This window comes from Muscardinus avellanarius, assembly GCF_963383645.1.
Source record: "Muscardinus avellanarius genome assembly, chromosome: 10".
NCBI classification, from domain to species: domain Eukaryota; kingdom Metazoa; phylum Chordata; class Mammalia; order Rodentia; family Gliridae; genus Muscardinus; species Muscardinus avellanarius.
Window position 1 is genome coordinate 32,158,718 of NC_137796.1, and position 20,910 is coordinate 32,179,627.

At 35.0% G+C, this 20,910-nt stretch overlaps 1 protein-coding gene across 3 annotated transcripts in view; it reads left to right on the forward strand.

The window, feature by feature from the left end:
* The window catches only part of RPGRIP1L (RPGRIP1 like), a gene marked incomplete at both ends in the record, with an annotated part of 106,011 nt that overhangs the window by 18,469 nt on the left and 66,632 nt on the right, over positions 1–20,910 (forward strand). For all 3 annotated transcript variants that reach the window (XM_080702511.1, XM_080702512.1, XM_080702513.1), the window contains 6 exons: positions 4,107–4,212; positions 6,497–6,643; positions 7,925–7,998; positions 14,201–14,340; positions 20,330–20,436; positions 20,736–20,786. In XM_080702511.1, the coding sequence (XP_080558637.1) occupies positions 4,107–4,212; positions 6,497–6,643; positions 7,925–7,998; positions 14,201–14,340; positions 20,330–20,436; positions 20,736–20,786 (625 nt within the window). The remainder of the gene's footprint in view (positions 1–4,106; positions 4,213–6,496; positions 6,644–7,924; positions 7,999–14,200; positions 14,341–20,329; positions 20,437–20,735; positions 20,787–20,910) is intronic.

Below are 20,910 nucleotides of genomic sequence, written 5' to 3' on the forward strand. Positions count from 1 at the left end.
CACAGGAAAACTATGATCCAGAGACAAACATACACCAATGTCTTCCTTTAGCAATTTTTTTTCCTATAATACTAGGGATTGGACCCAGGGATACTCTACCAATGAGTGACCCCTAGGGTGTTTTATTTTTTGTCTTGAAAAGTATCTCAGGAAGTTTCTCAGGCTCTTCTTGATCCTGCAGTCCTCCTGCCTTATCTTCCCAGGTAACTGGGATTGCTGACATGCTCCTCTTTATACAAACTTAAATTGAGAGCCTTGTTTTCACCCATAATCTCGAGTAACAGTTGTGGCCAAACACTTCTTTCAAACAGACTTTCTTAGCTATTTTAGTGAAGCTTATTCCATTCAGCTTACTAGTAGCATCTGTAGTTCTGTTCAAAAGTGATGCCCTTGCTAGTTATCTACATATTTCTAATAAGAACTATAAATGACCTGTATTTCTTTCAACAATATACTTACAGAGTGTCTGACACTGTTTTTAAAAAGTGAAAAGTACTTTTTTCAATCCTAAGGTTGTTTTTAGCCTTATCCCCCAGATATAGTCAGCTTAAAACTACAGGTTAAAAATCTTCTCCATTCTATTTCATAAATATTTGACCTGACGAGGTCTCACAGTCTCATAGCCTAGCTTCTGTGTCAGAAAGCCTTCTCCAACTGGTGTTAAATACTATAACTTAGGCTCAAAAAGAAATCAGCAGGCTTTGTTTTTAGCTTTCATAATCCTTACTGAAGCAAAGAATGCAGCCTTGAGGGTGGAGGGCAGCCGAGGGCCTGGGGAATGAAATATATGAAACTTTCACGGGAGCAAAGACTTTTGCTTCTTAAGCTTTCATATCAGACTAGACATTCATAGCTCCACTGAAAGGTTTTCCTTCTCCAGTGTAGCTGAGGTTTTAAGTTTCTGGATTTATTATGGCACCCAGTAGCAAAGCTGGAGTCAAGTGTTTTCAAGGCTTCCATTAGAAATTCCTCTTTCAAAGTTTATTGCTTGACTGTTTCAAATTATATGAGAGAAACTTGGCACACAGGTTGTTGAGCTGGATTACTTTTTTCAACATAAAATCTAATTTATTTCAGTTTGTTTTTAATCTAGAGATGGGCCAACAACTCTTCTCATAGTTTCAGAAGATTAAATCATAATTCTAAATCATAGGTCTGTAAAAATGAAAGTGAAAAAGAGAAAAGAAACTGTATTTTCCAGCTTAATAATTTTGGTTTTTGCAAAATCTTTTGTTGAAAATTTTGAGAAATATATTTTTACAAAGCACATAATTAAAGTGCTTTCTATCTATTTACAAATCAGTTCATCGTGTGTAATATAGCATGTACGAATTGGTGCACATGTTTTTGCCATGCATTATTTTTTCGGTTAAAATGTCATCATCCTGAAAATCTGGTGTTTCTATCATAGTGTGTGGAAGGAGCAAAAAAACACTAGGTGGAGATTACTTAAAATATCGCACGTGAAACTAGCCTCCATTTCTTCTTCAAAAGAGACAAACCTGAGGCTTTGCTCCACCGGCCTCCAGGGCTGGGACTGGCCATTTCGTGTTGACGCTCTGGCTCCCTCTCACCTCCTGGCCCTCCTCACACGGCTTGTCATCACTTGGTGACATCTTCCCTCCTTCACTACCACTTCAACCCTTATTTTTTTTCTATATTTCATCTGTGTAAAAATGTAGACATGAGCCAGGCACAGTGACACACACCTGTAACCTCAGTACTTGGAAAATACTAAGACAGGAGGATTGCAGGCTTAAGGTCAGCTTCAGCACTTAGACCCTGTTTCTAAATAAAAATAAAAAAGGGCTGGGGGGTGTAGCTCAGAGGTAGGATGTTCTTGGGCTCAATTCCCAGTACCCAAACAAAGCAAAACAAATATGTTGAGTTTATCGTCAGATTTCAGTGTATACTTTTTTTTTAAGTAGTGCTGGAGATCCAACCAAGGGCATCCTGCTGTCTCTGAGCTGTACCCAGTCCTTCTATACCTTCCTAAAAGCCATGCCACAGCCAGGCATGGTGGCGCACGCTTGTAATCCTAGTACTTGGGAGTCTGAGACAGGAGGATTGCAGGTTCACAGCCAGCCTCAGCTACTTATGAGGCCCTCTACAACTTAGTGACACCCTCATTCAAATAAAGAATAAAAAATAGGGTTGGGGGTATACCTCGGAGGTAGATACCCCTGGGCTCAAGCCCCAGTACCACAAATAAAAAAAAATAAAACAAAATTAAAAAGCCAGGCCAGTTCATCACACTGCTGATTTGAACTTCTACACACTTTGTATCTCTGGTCAGCACTTGTAGCTCAACAAGTCATCTTCCTCATCATTACCTGTAAAAACATGCACTTATAATGCTGTTACATGGAAAGCCTTCAAACTGATAATTAAAAGATTTGTAGGTTTGCTTTGTCCCAGGATATGTATACTCTGTGGAAAACTGACTTTTATGTAAAGTACATTTAGGAAAATATTCAAAAATCTTCCACCAACTAAACCATTGAAATTTTTTATAATACGCTTATTCTCCTTTGCCTTACAAAGAAAAATCAGGATGAAAACCTATCATTTCTATGACCCTACTGGCTATATGGATTAATGAAGTTTAAATGTTTATTAATAATATTAAACAATAGTTATTTTTCAAGTACATTTGATTCTTCATGAAAATATGAACATATTTTAAAACAAAATATCAGAGACATTGCCTAGCCACATGCAAAGCTCTGTATTTGGTCACCAGAATTGCAAAAAAAGAAAAAAATAAGTACATTATATTATGGCTTCTACGTATGTAAAAAGAATGTGAATACTTTATTTAAAATACTTTCCTTTCATACTATTTTTTTTCTTTTTTAGTGAATTAAAGTAATATTGAGGGTAATAACAATGAGTGTTCTATTGAATATGTGCTCAGAACTGCTAGATAACATGGTTTAGCCACATAATTATTTTAACATTGTACTAAGACGGTACTCTGGGCAAAATCCAGGTTCTTGGACTTGTTTATCTTCTGTGTGAGGACAACTAACTCTCCAATGCCAAAACACAATGAACTTTGAGATATCAAAGAGGAAAATTGAGTATTTCAAGTCCTCAGCTGGTTTACAGATGTGTGAGCTTTGTAGTCCATTTTCTGATTCCAGTAGGGCAGTGTGACAATTTTTCCAATATGTGTACACTAGATAAATTCTGGAGGTAAAATCGCTTACTTTAAATACTGAAATAATTGTCTGAATTTGAAACATTTATAGAATGAAGTTTCCTAACTCAAGCTTAACAATTAAAAAAATATTTTAGAATGTAAAACATTTTAAATGAAAGAACCATTTTTCTATCAGGAAAATAAATGCTTTTTAAAAACAGATATCCATTTAGATCTATGATTAACCTTTAACAAGATCTTCCTGTTAAATACTACATTTGCTTTAATCTCAGTAGGAAAAATACAAAATAGTATTGCAGCGTATAGGGTTTCTCTATACCCTGTGGACATCAAATAATCTCTTACAGCTAAAGGCACATCTGTAACATATTTAAATGCCAGCTTTGGGCATTTTTAGTATAAAATGCTAAGTCACTTTTTTTGGAAATATTTTGAAAAGTTTAAACACCAAGAGGAAACTCCAATAAATGGTAATCTTATGATACCATTTGCTCTGAGGGAGCGGTAGGAAGATGAATGGCTGTATTGCTTATTTTTCATTTAGGGGAAAGTAGCATGATTAGCCCTCCCTAAAATAAATGTAAAGTTTGGTGGTGGAATCATTACTGTGCTAAAAACCTAATATGCTTTCAGACAATGTAAAATTATTTTAAGTCCATGTTATCAAACTTTTTGTAAAACTGATATTGTCATCAATTTGTGGGGGGTCCCTTCAAACTCTGAGAGTTTGTTTATACAAGTTCCAGAATGACTATTGTTGGTTTTTAAGTAATAAATCCATATTATATTTATGATATTTAAAAACTTAAGCAACTGACATGTAAGTGTATAAATATTTTTAAGTAACATTAGTTATAAAATTGTGATTCCACCATAGGTTTTTTTCCCCTTTAACTTACATTTTTTTACTTCTATCTTTTTCTTAACCACAACTTTGAAGATCAAATATTCGGGACAATGTAGAAATGATTAAGCTTCATAAACAACTAGTGGAGAAAAGTAATGCTCTTTCAGTAATGGAAGGAAAATTCATTCAGCTTCAAGAGGTATTGTGATTATTTTATTATGATACATAGCTGCAAAGGGTTCAGAATTAATGTTCAAATTGCATTTTTTAAAGTAGAATGGTCATAAAGATTGTTCTTCTTTCTCTAATTATATAATTCCTATTAAAATCATGTTACTTATAACAATTACTAAAGAATTACTTAGGTTTTTATAAATATGTGTTATCTTAAAATATTAAATGCATTTATAATAAATCATCTTGTGCCTTCAAAATTTACTTTTAATTCCTTTCATCTGAATTAATTGTGGGCTTCTAACAGTGAAGATATCACTGTATTTGTGTATATCATTAATTCTAAGCATTTATAAAATATTAAAGATAGACCAGAAATATGAAAAGATCAATAATCATGTTCTGTTAAATCTTTCTTTGATATGAGTTTTGTTTTGTTCATCATCACCGTTATCAGAACATATCTGAGTGCCTATATGTCTAGGCATCAGTGTATTGATTTTAAAGCTTAACATTCAGTTTTACAGTCGTTAGGGTTCTTCATTCCCATAGTTGTTTCACCAGTGACTATGGCCCCACAAGCATGTGCCCATCAGAGAGCTTCTGTTTATTAGCACTGCACAATTAACATAGCTTCTGGAATTAATGAACTCCAAACATTCCAGATGAGCAGAATGTATACTAAGTAGTGCATTCTTTGAAGTACCAAGACAGGGACAGCAGTAAATTGATGCAAAGCATAGGGTCCTCTGACGCCTAAATTCAGCTCTTGAATTAAATAGTTAAATATTTTCAGCCATACTCTGGGCAGTGTTCTGTATCCTGCAGAAACCTCCTTAAGTGCCAAGTAATAACGACCTTCCATGTGAATGTGTGAGTTCATAAGGGAGGAGACTGACTAGGAGGTGGGAATGACAACTGTCGATGGAAGGGTGAAATCAAAAATACCTGTGGTTGAAAGCGATTTGGAAAAGAGGACTGAAGAAATAAATTTAAAAATGATTTTACGTGCTCTTTTTATCACTTGACTATTTTGATTTCCATTTAGCAGTGACCCAGGTATTTGTTTAAACACCAACAATAACAGGTCTGCCTAGTCCCGGTGCCTCTTTGGGGAATTATATAAAGAAATGAGAAGTAGAGACCAATCGCTCAATGAAGGGCAAACCCAGAGGACGCTGGCTTAGGTTGGTGTTCTGTAGTTCTACCGAGGTTAACAAAAAATAACCTAAAATAGTTGAATAGACGTGTTTCTTTTAAATGAGCTAAAAAAAAAATTTAAAAGAATTTAAGTGATTTGAATTAGCAGGTGTGGGATGACATATGGATGCTATGAAAAAAATGTCATTACTTTTTTGTGTGTTACTGGGGATGGAACCCAGGGACATTCTACCTCCAAGTTACATCCCCAGCCCTATTTTTTATTCTTTCTTTTGAAACAGGGTCTCACTGAGTTGCAAAGGGCCTCACTAAGTAGCTGAGGGCTGGCCACAAACCGCCATCCTCCTGTGTCAGCCTCCTGTCTCTCCTGCTGGGATGACAAGTGTGTGCCACCGCGTCCGGCTTTACCTTTTTATTTACCAAATAAATATGTGATATTTATGTGCATAAAAGAATATTTAAAATGTTCACAAATAGAGCATCTTTTAAGAATCAAAAAGAATATAACATTTTACTGAATTGAAATTTTTAACTTAATTGTATAAACGTTAAAAGGTATCCATCCAAAACTGTTTATGTGTGTTTATATTTAAATAGACTTTATATTTAACTGTTTATATTTAAATTTTCATTTTAAATATGGGTGGTCTGCATTTTTTACTCATCCTACAGCAGTTTTAAATACTGTGTCCAACCACTGTAACCATAGTAAAAAAAAAAATTTTTTTCTTAATTGCTAAAACCAATTTACTTATCATCACTATCAGCAAGTCAAAAACTAGGAGCCAGTAAAGGACAAGAACAGTATGTGACTGTGTTGAGATAGCCTTTATTTTCTTCCTTATGTCACACTTAAGTTGAGAGCATCTTCTGTGGATAAGTATCACACATACATCGTTTACGGTGTGACGAATAAGCTATATAATGTGAACCTCAAGAATCACTTCATTTGTAAAACTGCAATCATTTCTTTAAAGCACAATCCAAAAATGATGTTTAAAAATTCTTCTTTTGGGGTGTATTCATTTCGAGTCACCTCCCCCCCCAATGCCATTTTGGCATGGGGCTGTATTTCTATTTTCTGTATTTCTATCTTTCTAATAAACTTCTTTAAATCTTCAAAAAAAGATTCTTCTTTTGTTTTTCAGAAGCAAAGAACTCTCAGGATTAGCCACGATGCCTTAATGGCAAATGGAGATGAGTTAAATATGCAACTTAAAGAGCAGCGCTTAAAATGCTGCAGTCTTGAGAAGCAGTTGCACTCCATGACATTTTCTGAAAGAAGAGTAGAAGAGGTAGGCTCCAAAAGAGGGCAGCGTCTGTTCATTAAAACTTTCTTGTAAATGTGTGTAAACATAAAATAGAGACATTTCAAACATCGTGTTTATTTTTAAGTTCTGAGCTACATACATCAGTATTTTAAGCACTGTGAGACAGAGAACTTAATACAACATATGAATGGCAACACTGCACATGTGCAGATACACTCTTTACCTAAACAATTAGAGATCTGGAGTAAAATGAAAATACAGCAGTTTGAAATTGCTGACGAATTACCTGTGGAACTTAACTTTCTTGATGATGACAGCTTATTTGCCATTGGAGATACCATGACAGAATTGAAGGAATATGTTTCTGAGATAATGATGCTGTGTTCTGCGATATTAGCAATTCTGTGAAATTATCCAATTTTTTTCTAGGAAGTTGTTAAGCATATCTTTTTATTATTATTGCTATTCCTATTTCCCAGTTAGCACAGTCCTTTTCTGTAGTCTGTTAGGCTTGTTCCTGAGAAGAGTGGAAATGAAATAAGATGCTTATGTTTTGTTGTGAATTTGGAAGTATCTTTTACTGTCTCTTACTAGCATGAAAAGTGAACTTTGAGAATGGAGATGAATTTTAAGAGTGCTCTAGCCCATGGGAACAAAGTTGTTACTACAAAATGCACTTTGAAATAAAATTTTGAGAGTTCAGAAATCTCCATTTTAGTTGTAAAGATGTAATTATTCCAAGTTTATTTCTGAAAATATTATTCACTGACATAAGATATATTTTATTTATTTATTTGTTTATGCATTTATTCATAAGATGTGCTATTGTCCATGTATAAATTCTAGGTAACATGAAAAATTACTCCTCAAAGTAAATAGTGACTGACACAATTGGTTTGAACCATGAACTTAAAGTTAATCCTCTTATTTTTATGGGCCAGTTGGAAATTAATACAAAATGAATATAATGGTACAATTCATCATGATGGAAAGTAAAGGATAGTGTGTCTCCCAGGACTTAGCAGCAGGCTTTTAACACATTCTTTAGTGAGTTTTGGCACATGTTGCCATAAGCAGTGCATACGCTTCCACTAAATTAAAACAGTAATATTAATTTCATGTTTACTCAAAACGTGGAAAACGTCAATGCCGACTTAAATGTGGACAGTGTGAATGGTGTAGTTGGCAATTGCCATTTAGAAATCAGGGGTGAAACCTGTCATCTTCCACTCAGATGGTTGTTTTGTACCCCACATAAATTTATGTGATAACCACCTAAGATGTGTAATTTTCTTTTCATTTTAGCTACAGGATCAAATTAATGATTTAGAAAAAGAACGAGAACTTTTAAAGGAAAATTATGACAAACTTTATAACAGGTAAATCATTTAATTTTCTCTTGCCTTCTCTTGTTTAAGCTCTTTTATCTCAAAGCATTTGTCGTAAGAACATCCAAACACTGATTAAAAATTTAGCAACAGAGGACAGCAAAAATATTGCCTACTCTGTAAAAGAAAAACAAACCTATTTTTTATTCTTTATATTGAAACAGGGTCCCACCAAGTTGTGGAGGGCCTCACTAAGTAGCCAAAGCTGTCCGTAACTGCAATTCTTCTGTCTCAGCGACCCAAGTATTGGGATTCCAAGTGTGTGTCACCATGCCCAGCTTAAAAACAAACTTTTATAAGGCATTGGTAGTATGTTTTTTAATCTGAGCAATAGTCCTACCAGTACTCAAAATTGTGTTGTTTAGTTGTCAGTAACACACACCTTCGTTTACTAGCATGTACAAGCTAGATACTTTATAATCATTTGTATAAATTCCTCATATTGGAATGTAGGTATTGTAAATGCCCAGTTTACAGACAAGGTAGTTAAAACACAATTAAGTAACATGAGAGGTATTTTATACTCTTAAAAGCATGAAGTAATAGAGCTTATATTTGAAATTCTTTTGATCCTTTCTCTGGGCTGTCCAGTTTATTTGCTGAGAATGAGTGTGTAGGGGGAAAACAAGTATTTACTCAACAAATTATCTTTGGGGTTTTTTGGGGGGGTTTTTTTGTTGTTTTTGTTTTTGTTGTTGTTGTTGGGTTTTTTTGGTGGTACTGGGGTTCCTGGAAACCCTTCTACCTCTGGGCTACACTCCCAGACCTATTTTATACTTTTTATTTGGAAACAGGTTCTCTTAAGCCAGCGCAGCTGGCTTCGAACCCGCTTGATCCTCCTATTTCCCCTCCCAATCGCGGGGATTACAAGCGTGCGCCACCACGCCCGGCTATCTTTGTTCTTTATAAAGAGAAACACAGACATCTTAGCTCAAGAGAAATTATTATGGGCTCCCTTAATTTTTGTTCTTAATTTGCTTCTTAACTATGGCATTTTAGAAATTCATTCCTTCTGGTAATGTTAGAAGAAAATCTTTACTACACAGCTAAGTTTGTCTATGTGATATCTAATATCTGTGTATATGTATAATTTTTTAAGTCTTTTCAGTGTGTGATAATGATAAATACAGGTTTACATGAAGGCAAATTTAGTATGTTTAAATATATGTGTCATAGCTGATTTCAACAATTACTTCTATTGGTCATAGTCTGAAACCTCAGAAAATAGCCATCTAAGCTACAAATACCTCCTTAACTTTTTAACTATGTTTTATGTTTTATAAGTTAAATTTACATATTTTAAAATATCATGCCTAGAGCTGGGTGTGGCAGTGCACACTTGTAATCCCAGTACTTGGGAAGCTGGGACAGGAGGATTACAGGTTTGTGGCCAACCTCAGCTACTTAGTGAGGCCCTCTCCAACTTAGTGACACCCTGTTTCAAAATAAAGAATAAAAAGCAGGGCTAGGGATGTATCTCAGAGGTAGGGTGCCCCAGGTTCAATTCCCAGCACTGAAAAAAATAATAAACAAATAAAATATGATGCCGTAAAGAGTGTGGGGATAGGCTTTTATTTGATTTACTTTGAAAAGTTACCTAAATTAATGTTAGACATTATTCCAATGGTTTATATCCTTGATGTGGTTTACCTGTTACTGTTGACTAAATTTGTATAGTAGCATAGTATATTAAGGGTTAGCAACAGTGCAACACCAATTAAAGTAATACTTAAGGCCCTCTAGCAAGAGTAGACTGGCTAAAAATCTTTATGAGTATTTACTGTGACCACTTTGTAGATCATTGGTCCGGGGTTTTATTCTGGTCCCTTTCTTATCAATCCTGATTAATTTTACCTAAAGAATTTATTATGCCTCTTGTTTTATAGGTCTACTTCTATAAAATAATATATAGATTTATATTATCTGAGTGCTTAGTATTATGTGTTTGAAAAATTCAAATGTCAGTGTACAGATTGCACTTATCTGCTATTAGATAGCAGAAAAGATATTATCCCTATATATTAAACATGAGGAAATTGAAACTCCAGAAAAATGTAGTCCCACAGCATTGTTGAGACTGCAGTATAAGATTGAAACACAATTCTTTTGGCTCCAAAACTTGAATTTTCCCCCCATGCTTGTCTATTTCTCTGATTTTAATTGCATTGGAAAATTGTCATATGAAAAGGAAACGTTGATGAAATAATGGAACTGTCATACACTCAAAATTTTATTGATTTATATTTACCTTGAACATCTTATAATTTCAGATAATTTAACATGGTATAAATATAAGAAAATAAGTACAATTTGGCCATTACTTCTACATTTTCTACTTCACTTCAGTTTGAAAATTTACTGAAAATACTTTCTTGAAATAAAAAATATCAAACCTAGTGGGAATAATGCAAAAGTGGAATTTTGACAAGGCATATTTTTCTCATATTTACTTAATCACCATAAAACTTTATCTTTCCATATTAGAAGATGATCTAAGAGTATAAATCTGGCTTTGAAGGTTTTTAGTGTTTTATGCTTGAGCTACATTTTCCCTGTCACACTAAAAATACGCTTCGTTGTGCTGCTTACACTTGAATTTTATATGAGATATTTGGGAGCAAGTGTGTGTAATGAGTGTCAAAACATTTAATGTCAAAAGAGTGTCACTTAAGTGCAAAACCCTACAAGTACATGCGATAATAAATAGAACAACAAAATGCTTTAATATGATTTTTTAAAACATGTCTTCAGAAGCATAGTTGGAATATCTACAAAAGTCAGCATCGTCCCTGATTCTTTACAGCTCTTTTGTTCCTTGCACTCTTATTCATCGCTAACAACTAATGTTCATCAAAGAAAACATACTCCTCGTTTGACTAGTCAGACTGATAGCAAGGACAGCATTTGTTTGTCATTCAAAATTGGCTAGTTTTCAGGAGAAAAATATGATTTGCAGATTGCATTCTCATCTTCCTTTCTCAAATGAAATTTTGAATGTGTTTATTGCTTGACATATGACATATTAGAGGATCATGTGGTAAGATAAAACCCTCCTGTTAGTGTTTGGTATGAGCCGTTCTTAATATGCTAAAACATTTTTGATACAATGCCAGGAAATAAGAACTTTAAAAAATGTTCAATTTAAAAGTTCAGAATAAATGTTTTGCAATTAAATCTTTCTATTTGGTCACAGAGAAACTCTATACTATAATATGGTCAAGCTGTGTTCCATTTTTTGTTAGTTCCATTTTTTGTTAGTATAGTTTGGGGGCCTTGTGACTAATGAATGCAATAATCCTTCAACTATAATCCACATAACCTGGACAACATTAAAATGTAGGTTTCACCACATTTTCAGAACCTCTCCACCTATGTGTGCCCTCCAAACACACACGAGCACACACACACACACACACGCATGCACACATGCACGCACGCATGAACACACATCCCACCCTCACCACCATCCAGATCCAATTCAGTTTGAGGATGGGTCCAGAGAATCTGTTGAAAGTGGTTTTAATGTACTAATTCCTTGAAAAAATTAATTCCCAATCTAATGCCTGTTTTATAAAAAGTGTTCATTTAGTTTTCGAAGATTATAGTGGGTAGATCGAGTTTTTATGTGGTGATAGTCATCTAATATTTGGAACATAAAGGAGCACTGCTGCACACCCCTAGACTCCCTGCTCCATCTGTGTGTGGTGAACACCTGTTCCCCGCAATCTTCCTACCTGAAGTCCCTGTGGATTTCTTCATGAGTTAGAGTTTATTCTTCCTCATCACTCACATTAGGATGACCTTGAGAATTAGAATAAATAGAATTTCTTCTTTTGTCAAGAGAAAACAACCTGAGGGTGGAGAGGAATTCTTTGGCCTTGACTTCTATCTTAGTGTGTGTGTGTGTGTGTGTGTGTGTGTGTGTGTGTGTGTTTTATCAAGGGTGTGAATTTACAGTGTACTGAGATCCAAGTCTGCCAGTGAACAGGCCAGTGACCACAGGCACCAAGGGCCTTTTACTGCAGACTAATACTTTCTCACTCTTGAAACATAATGTACCGGTGAAATCGGTGCAAACACCAACTATCATCCTCCTTCATATTGGCAATATACAAGAACATTTTCATGAATAAAAGGTTCTCAAAGACTGTTCTCATATGCAGATTTAATCATCTATACAGCCCTTACAAAGAAAACAGAGCCAGATGTGGTTCACCATTTATAGTTACACAGATGGCTCCAAGTATAGAGAAATACAGTAAATTCAAAAGGAATTCCTCATGAAACTTCAGTGGAATGTAATCCTAAATTTAGAGGGAAGATAGCAGCGGACTAAATTCAGATTGACTTATGCTGATTTACACTAGTATTTTGTGGGTTTGGAAAAACCAGGCTGCTAAATTGTTCTTAATTTAAACACATACAGCTTCTGATGTTTCTGCCAGATTAGCTGTTGGTGATCTTTTTGCTAGTACTAATGCTATTGGAACACTACTGTTTCTAATTTTTGGCATCTGATATAGTGTATAGTTTTGCCTGTTTCATCATGCTAATTTTTTTCCAAGTGGTACATGTTTTTAATAATGCAACACACATATACATATATGTGTTCACATTTATGTATATATATTATATATGTGTATATATATTATATATATGTATATATTATATATATACATATATATATAATGTGGTATATATAATTTGGCCAGATACAGAAATTATATTTGTTCTTTTTTTCTAAGTGAACTTGTAAAGGAGTATTCTGTATCTAGTATTTAAAGTATATATTTTATTTGAATTTCATTTAGGTTTAGATAATTGTACCTTTGATGCAACTAACTTAAAATATTGGTATGTCAGATCCATGCAGCTTTTTGGGTCCATATGTGAAATGAGAGCACCGATAGAAGAAACAGATGTCACATTTAGAGAAGCTTCTAGAATTCCATTTATTTCCAAGGTCATATTATCTTAAATGTAATAAAAATATTCAAAATGTGAAATGAATACACAGCTTTGCTCTTTTGAAAGCAATGCCATCCAGAAAAGTATCTCTTTCAGAATAAAACCTCAAGACTCACTAGGAGCAACATTAAGGGCAATTTTCAATAATATGTTTCTTTTCCATTTATTTCATCATCAGAATAAAACTAGATTTTGTAAATTTTTGTTACATTTGCTGGGTTTAAAATTAAGTATAAAGGTCAAAGCTGCGGATGATTATTCAGCCATAACAAGCCTCACAGATAATGGCTTTCTGCTGAAATGCAGATCAAAATCAGTGTTTCCAAAACCTGGCTGTCACCTGGTAAGCTTTATGAAAATGTGAATCCTTGGCCCCTGGAGTCTTCATTTTAAATCTCCCAAAGTGGCAGTCCAGCTGGTGCAGCACCTCTGTCGAGGCCGGCATTTCGGAACCACTGGTACATACATGTTTATTGCCTCCGTATACCCTTTGCTTGGTGTTTATCTGGCTCCCTCTCCTGCTATGCAGGGCATGGTCATGAGCAGATTTTAACCATAATTAAAAGCCCTGCACTTTATTGTGGAATAGCAGTCCTATCTCCATCATTCTTACTGGGCATATGACATTGGTTTTCATCCCAATCATGTGTCACAAGTAAAGCTGTTCTTAGCCTGTTGCTTTTTGCTTTTTAAGACAAAATGGCATTATCACTACTTCTTAATATCAGAATTGCTGCCATTCAATATGCTATCATTTTGTGGCCAATGTTTTGTTAATATATTATAATCCCAGGCTCTCAAAACCTTCTCAGAATTAAAGATCAGGTGGGAAGTCCAGTTTCTCAGTCTTAAAGGCATTGGTAGGTGGGAGAGAATGGTTTGTCCAATGTCAGTTGCTGAGGTTTGGAACTGTGGATTCCTCTGGAGTATGTACAGTATCTGAATTCCTTTACTAGTCCCACAAAAGCTGCACACTGCCAACTTTTTTGACTTTAGAGCTCTAAATTAAGGCCAGTTCCTTTGCTCATCCCACAAACTCTTTCATGTTCCCTAACCGCAGCCTGAGAAAGGCGCCTCGGTTTCAACAGCAGCAGACCAGCATATGTTTACTTAATTCCTAAGACATGATGACAGTGGTCTCTGTGCCACTAAAAGCTTTTCTCTTTATTATTTTCGATCGGAGCTGATTTCCAAGCTCTCCTTGCATGTCACGTGTGTTTTGCAGTGCCTTCAGTGCTGCCCATGAAGAGCAATGGAAGTTAAAGGAACAGCAGCTCAAAGTGCAGATTGCGCAGCTCGAGACTGCCCTGAAATCCGACTTAGCAGACAAAGCTGAAATCCTAGACAGAGCAAAGACTGAACGAGGTACACGTGGAATGACGGGCGCGCTCATTCCCCACAGCTGATGTTTACTGGTGAGATCAACCGGTGCTTCTTGTGGCACCACCTGTTGGCCAGTCACCTCGTGGTGTCCCATAGACGTGATGTTAACAACTACCCACTTTCCTGAATGTAATCTCAAAGTGTCTCTTAGCCTAGCATATATGCCAAAGAAAATTTTTTTCTCAGAGTTACTTTTATTTGAGCTGTCTTCAGTTGGTTTAATTTTCCTCAATTCTGAGCCTTTCTTTATTCCGTAGTCAACAAGTGTTTATTGAGCTTCAGTGTGTGCTAGGCACTGTCGTAAGTTCTGGAGATGCAGCCATGAATAAAACAAAGACCCTGCCCTGGTGAATCATAAATGCAATAGGGAGAAATGACAATAATTAAATAAATATGAAATATGTCAGGTGGTGTCAAATTCAGTGAGCAAAAATGAAGCCGTGTAAGATGACAGCAGGGTGGAAGTAGTTGCTTCTGGTTTTGAGAGGGTGAACAGAGAAAGCTCTCTGATAACGAGATGTCGAATTCTGTTCTGTAAGTGAACTTAAACGCCAGGAAGCTTTGTCAAAATATCTCCACCAAAACAATAGTCCTTAATAAGTTTCATGTTGTACATCACAACTCTCAAGTACCCTTCTTGTTTCATAGCAGTAATAAAAATATAATTAAAGATGTGCCAACTACTGTGTGACACACAAGTACACAGAGAGTACACACAAATGCAGCAGGGGAAAATGAATTATTTGATTCAAGTATTGTAAGCATTTATTCATCCACTAGATACTGAGTAATGTAATAACAAGGTTGTTGCTTTGAAACATTTGCAATTTCATTGCATGAGAGTGTTTTAACCATCTATTTCAAAATCAGTGAAGAAAACACATTTGTAGTTAGTATTCATGTATTGATTTAGATTATAATTCCATATTTTATTGACTAAAAGAAACATTATTTTTCACAATTTAATATCCCTAAAATTTAAATTCATCTTATAAGTAATAGCATTTTAAAATTTTAGTCAGATGTTTTTTACATTTTAACAAGTCTGAAATAGGAATACATTTTAAAACCAATAGAGTCCAGCCGGGCGTGGTGGCGCACGCTTGTAATCCCCGCGCTTGGGAGGCGGAGACAGGAGGATCGCGCAGGTTCGAAGCCAGCCCCGCGCACTGGCTTAGGAGACCCTGTTTCCAAAATGAAAATGTAAAAATAGGTCTGGGAGTGTAGCCCGGAGGTAGAAGGGCTTCCAGGAACCCCAGTACCACCAAAAAATAAAAAAATAAAAAAATAAAAAATAAAACCAATAGAGTCCAAATTCTAATGTAATATAGAAGTCAATATTTCTCCATCAAGTGATTAAATTAAATGATAGATTACTTATGAATATTTCTATAAGATTGTGAGTGGGATAAAATGGTGGCATGTTTTCTTACCTGGTGAATATTTGAAAGTTTTATTGTCAAAGATACATGGTTCCTGACTTTAATGTGCAATATTGGATTCCTAAGAGAGTACTTTGACTCAGTAGTTGCTCAATAAATTGTTTGCTGAAGTGATTAGAAATGCTCTATATTCCCTCTCTCTTTTCCAAACACAGGTAAATTGCTCATTCTTAAACAAAAATAAGCTTTTTTTTTACTTCTATCCTTTCTATATTTCCTTAGAAAACTCTTATATCAAGAGTTCCAAAACGGTGATGTTTTAGACATCTGATTTAGTGTCTGGAAAGAAACCCTTTTTAAGGGAGTAGAATCTCAAATTTTTAAACCTATTTATTATCATTGAATTCTGAGGGTTCTCCTTGATTATTAAGTGTTATAATTGCTAATATATTTTAATTCATCTAATTTATTCTCATCTTTTTTACTGGTTCTTAAGTCTTTAGAAGATTTTTTGGGAAGGTGGTACTGGGAATTTAACCCAGGGACATTTTACCTCCAATTTATACCCTCAGATCTTTATTTATTTATTTATTTATTTATTTTCTTGTGGTACTAGGGATGGAACCCAGGAACTTTCTACCTCCGGGCTGTACTCCCAGGCCTACTTTCTATTTTATTTGGAAACAGGGTCTCACTGAGTTGCTGAGAGCCTCACTAAGTAGCTGAGGCTGACCTCAAACCAGTGTGATCCTCCTGTCTCAGCCTCCCAAGCGCTGGGATTACAAGCGTGTGCCACCACACCCAGCTATATTTTTTATTTTTGAAACAAGATCTTGCTAGGTTACTGAAAGTCTTGCTAAATTGCTGAGGCTGTCCTCGAATCTGTGATCCTTTTTCAACCTGCCAAATACTGGGAATACAGGCATGCGGTGCTATTCCTGGCTTAGGGGAATTTAATTTTTTTTCAATAATGAAAACAATTCATATACACTGTGGGGAAAAAGAATCAAGTAAGCAAAAATTTCTTAAGATGACTCCATTTCATACCTCACAAGATAGCCAGGGCTCACATTTGGTGTCTGCCTTTCAGAGTTGTTTATGTACACATACAGCTTTACAGTTTGCTTTTTACTGACTGTATATGAATTTGTTTCCTGAGTGTTTTGGGTTTTTGTTTTTGTGTGTGTATGTGTGAGTGTGTATGTAGAATGCAGGTGAACCCCACCTGCATTCTACCTCTGAGCTCTACCCCAACCCTATTATTTATTTGCAAATAGGGTCTCACTAAGTTACTGAGGCTGGCGTGGAACCTGTGATCCTCTTGTCTCAGCCTCCTAAGTATTAGGGTTGCACCACTACACCCAGCTTTTAGTATAAATTTAAAGCTTCATCATCATTTATCATCAGCCATTTATAATGGCTGTGACAGTTTTCCAGGATGTGCGTGTACATGTACCATAGATTATTTAACAGCCTTCTTTTAGTTAATATTGAAGTAATTTTATTTTAAGTTATCTGAAGCATCATTTTTCTACACATATCTGTATACATTTATCCAGTTCTTTTTGTTTCTTTTTCCTTTTATTATTTTTTAAGTGCTGGGGCTTGGACCCAAGGCCTTGTATATGCTAAACAATTATTCTACCATTGAACTACATCCCCAGCTTTCCAATTATTTTGCAAAGAAAATTTGGCAAGCTCATTCTCCAGTTATTTTTCTTTGACTAGAATAAATTTACAAGTCTTAAGGATTTAAGTGTTATTTTGTAAAAATATCACAGTAGGTGTAAGGTAAATATTACAGCCTTTAGCCACTTTTTCTAGGGAAATTAAAAAGTTTTAAATATCCAAACTGTTCACATAAGGAAATCCTTGAGTATTTAAAAATTCCATTTGGTGTTGTAGGTTTCAAACTTATTTGGTTTTAATCTGGAATCACCTGACACATTTACCTTTTCATGTGTCAAGTGTTCTTCACCAGAAGATGTTTCTCAGGCTTCTTGTAGTCATTTATCTAACTGGTAAATTATTTTTAGAGAAGACTCACCTCTTTATTCAAGGTACAAATTAGTTTCAGATTGTGTGAATATTCGAGGGAAGGATATGTAAATGCAGTTTGCATTTGGTTAATGCTTAAATTAACTGCATGTGTTTAAGGGCTTGCTTTTGAAAGTTCCTTTCTATCTTTAGCTGAAATGCATAATTCAGCATAATGCATATGGTTATATTGATCACAGCTGAAGATATTAGCACAAAGGAGCTCTGAAAATTGTTTAGTTGAATTGTTCTCTTCACTCTGCGTATTAATGGTGTGCTGGAAGAACATAAGTTTAAAAAAGTGAAATGTTATCTCATTTGAATAAAATGCTGTTTAGCTTAACATGCTTTTTGTCAAATCATAAGGTAAGGAGATTATTTTTCATCTCGTACAGAGTGCTTTGATTTTTTTCATATTATAATTCAGCAAGTCTATTTCCTCTTTGAACTTTTTAAAGACACAAGCATTATGTCTTCAATAAATAGTTTGTGAAAGGAAAAATATAGGATATAAGTCTACATAAATTCAATAAAGAGGTTACTAGTACTTCAGTAATGTCATCTCCCACCAAGTTATTTTCTCCTAATAATACCCTAGTTTTAAAAATACTATCAAATAGAAACTATGAAATAGAAATACTATGAAAGAGAAATGAGTAAAGGATGGAAGTGTTTAAATAAGTTTATTTGTACCTATTAGCATGTCATGCTTAAGAACTTGCTCTGAAAAATCGAAAGGCCAGAAAATCTAGAGCCTAGAAATAATAATCAAAATACAAGCCATCAGGACTAAGAAGGAACAGCCGTGCTCTTTTTACGTAAAATATCACCCTCAGTACATCCCGCTGTCTATATTTGCCTTTTTTTCTTTTTTGGCCTAATCATTCTATCTAGTTGTTGTTTTAAAATTTTTAGTTTAATAACACATGTATGACCTTTACCTTCAAAATTTGCAAGTATTTTGTACATTTGGAAATTCTTTTAGTTCACTATGTATAAGCAACTTATATCATAGGATAATGTTTTTATCCTTCTATCAACAAGACAAAAGCATTTATGTATTTGACATTAAACTGTCTATCTTTTGGTTGCAGGTTTGTTTTTTTTTTTACTTAGATTGCCAGGAAATATATGACATTAAAAATATCCAAATTTAGTCCAATTCTTTTCTTAACTATGTAAGTTAACATTTTTTTACTTATGTGTAGTATTTATAGCTTGGAAATACAAAGCCTTATAAAAGTCAGGAACATATTTCTGTATAAAATGCAGTCAGCATGCAAATGCATTCATGGAAAGAATTCTTGGCAAATGTGTTGATTTCTTTTTTTAAGAAAAGGAAACAAAAATGTACAACTTAAATTGAGGACTTATGATAAACGTAAATCATTGAGAACAGAGTGAAATTAGTGGAGACACTTTGGATGACATGGTTTAGAGTTGGTCCATGGGGAGTCAGCCACGGAGGGTAACTGACTGCCACAAGGAGCCCAGCCAGGAGGGCACGTAAGAACCCGAGACTCAAGAATGCAATGGATTTTTTAGCTAGCTATTATGCTTTAAAAAAAAAAAAAAACTAAACAAGTTTGATTCAGAGAGTAAAAAGTTTTTTCTTTATGAATTTGCTGTATTTCATAGCTCCACTTTACTCTCCAGTGTGTTGGTCATGGTGAATGAGTGCCTAGCCCACAGCCACTCCTTAACAATAGCTCTGAGTCTGCATGCTGTTGATTAATAGCATAAACTCAGTGTAATTAAGAACACATATGGCTGGGAGTAGTGGCATGCGCCTGTAATCCCAGTCTCTAGGAGGCTGAGACAAGAGGATCACACATTTAAGGCCAGCCTCAGCTCCTTGCAGGACTCTCAGCAACTCAGTGAAACCCCATTTCAAAAAAATAAAAAGGGTATAACTCAGAGATCGAGTGCTCTTGGGTTCAATCCCCAGTACCAAAAAAAAAATGTTTAATTAAAAAAATGAGCACATATGAACTAATTATGGATACTATCTTGCACTGGTTGATAATCTGTTTCTCCTGTTGGAAGAGATTTATTAGAAGTGTGGTTGATTAAATTTTGGATTTTATAAGATAAATTTCCTTGTTTAATACAAAGATTTTATGCTAAGGTAGGAAAAGAAAATTCAAAGAAGTCATTTGGAAAACTAAAAGACAAAACCCTTTTTTTTTTTTTTTGCATGCCTTTCAGGACCCTTAATAAGTAAGTAAAAATCATAGATTCAGAAACATATTCTTAGGCATTTTAAAAGGAACGCTCCTTTGAAGTCCTAGAAGCCACAATTTCCTTATATTAATACTGTGAACTTAAGTCTTAAGTTTTTGATAAGCAAGTGAATCATATGGTAGACACATGATGGCGTTCATTGTTCCTCGTTCCCAGCTCCCTTTGTTAAGGTGCTAGCTCAGTCTCCTCTCTGACCTGAACAATGCTACATCAAGCCTGGTGTGTAGTGGGAATGAAATTAATCTAAAATGTGTCCTTAGACCTCATTCTTACTTACTTCTCTGATTGTGCTGATTTTATTTTTTAAGACCAAAATGAGAAACTCAGTCAAGAGAACAGAGAACTACAGTTACAGTGTCTGGAACAGAAGCAACAACTGGATGAACTTAAAAACCGCATGAAGTTTTTCAACCAGGTGAACTATTTTCTCATTTAGGAAATAAACTTAAAATTCTGTGCACATATTTCATACCTAGAGAAAACACTGTATTTCAAAGCAAAAGGATGCAGACATGTTGCTCCGTGTGTTACCTCATGGTAGCAGGCAGTTTGCAGTCTGTGGGGCTGTTCTGAATAGTTGGAATATCTCCTAGTCTTAATTTATTAACTCACGGTCTCAGGCACCTCGTGGTCCACTAGGATGAACTGAGCAGGTGGAAGGCTGCTTTATTTTGCATGAATGTCTCCTGTGAACCTTTTCTTAATCTATTGCAGGAGAGTGATATCAATGCTGATGAACTGAGTGAAGCTCTCCTGCTCATAAAGGTAACTTTCTGAATCACCGTGAATGTCATGGCTACATAAAACTTTTCCAACATCATGTTAACTTTTATCTGTAACCCTTCTATTTGGGGAATGAATTACTTGTGCCTTTTCTGAAACTTAGTGC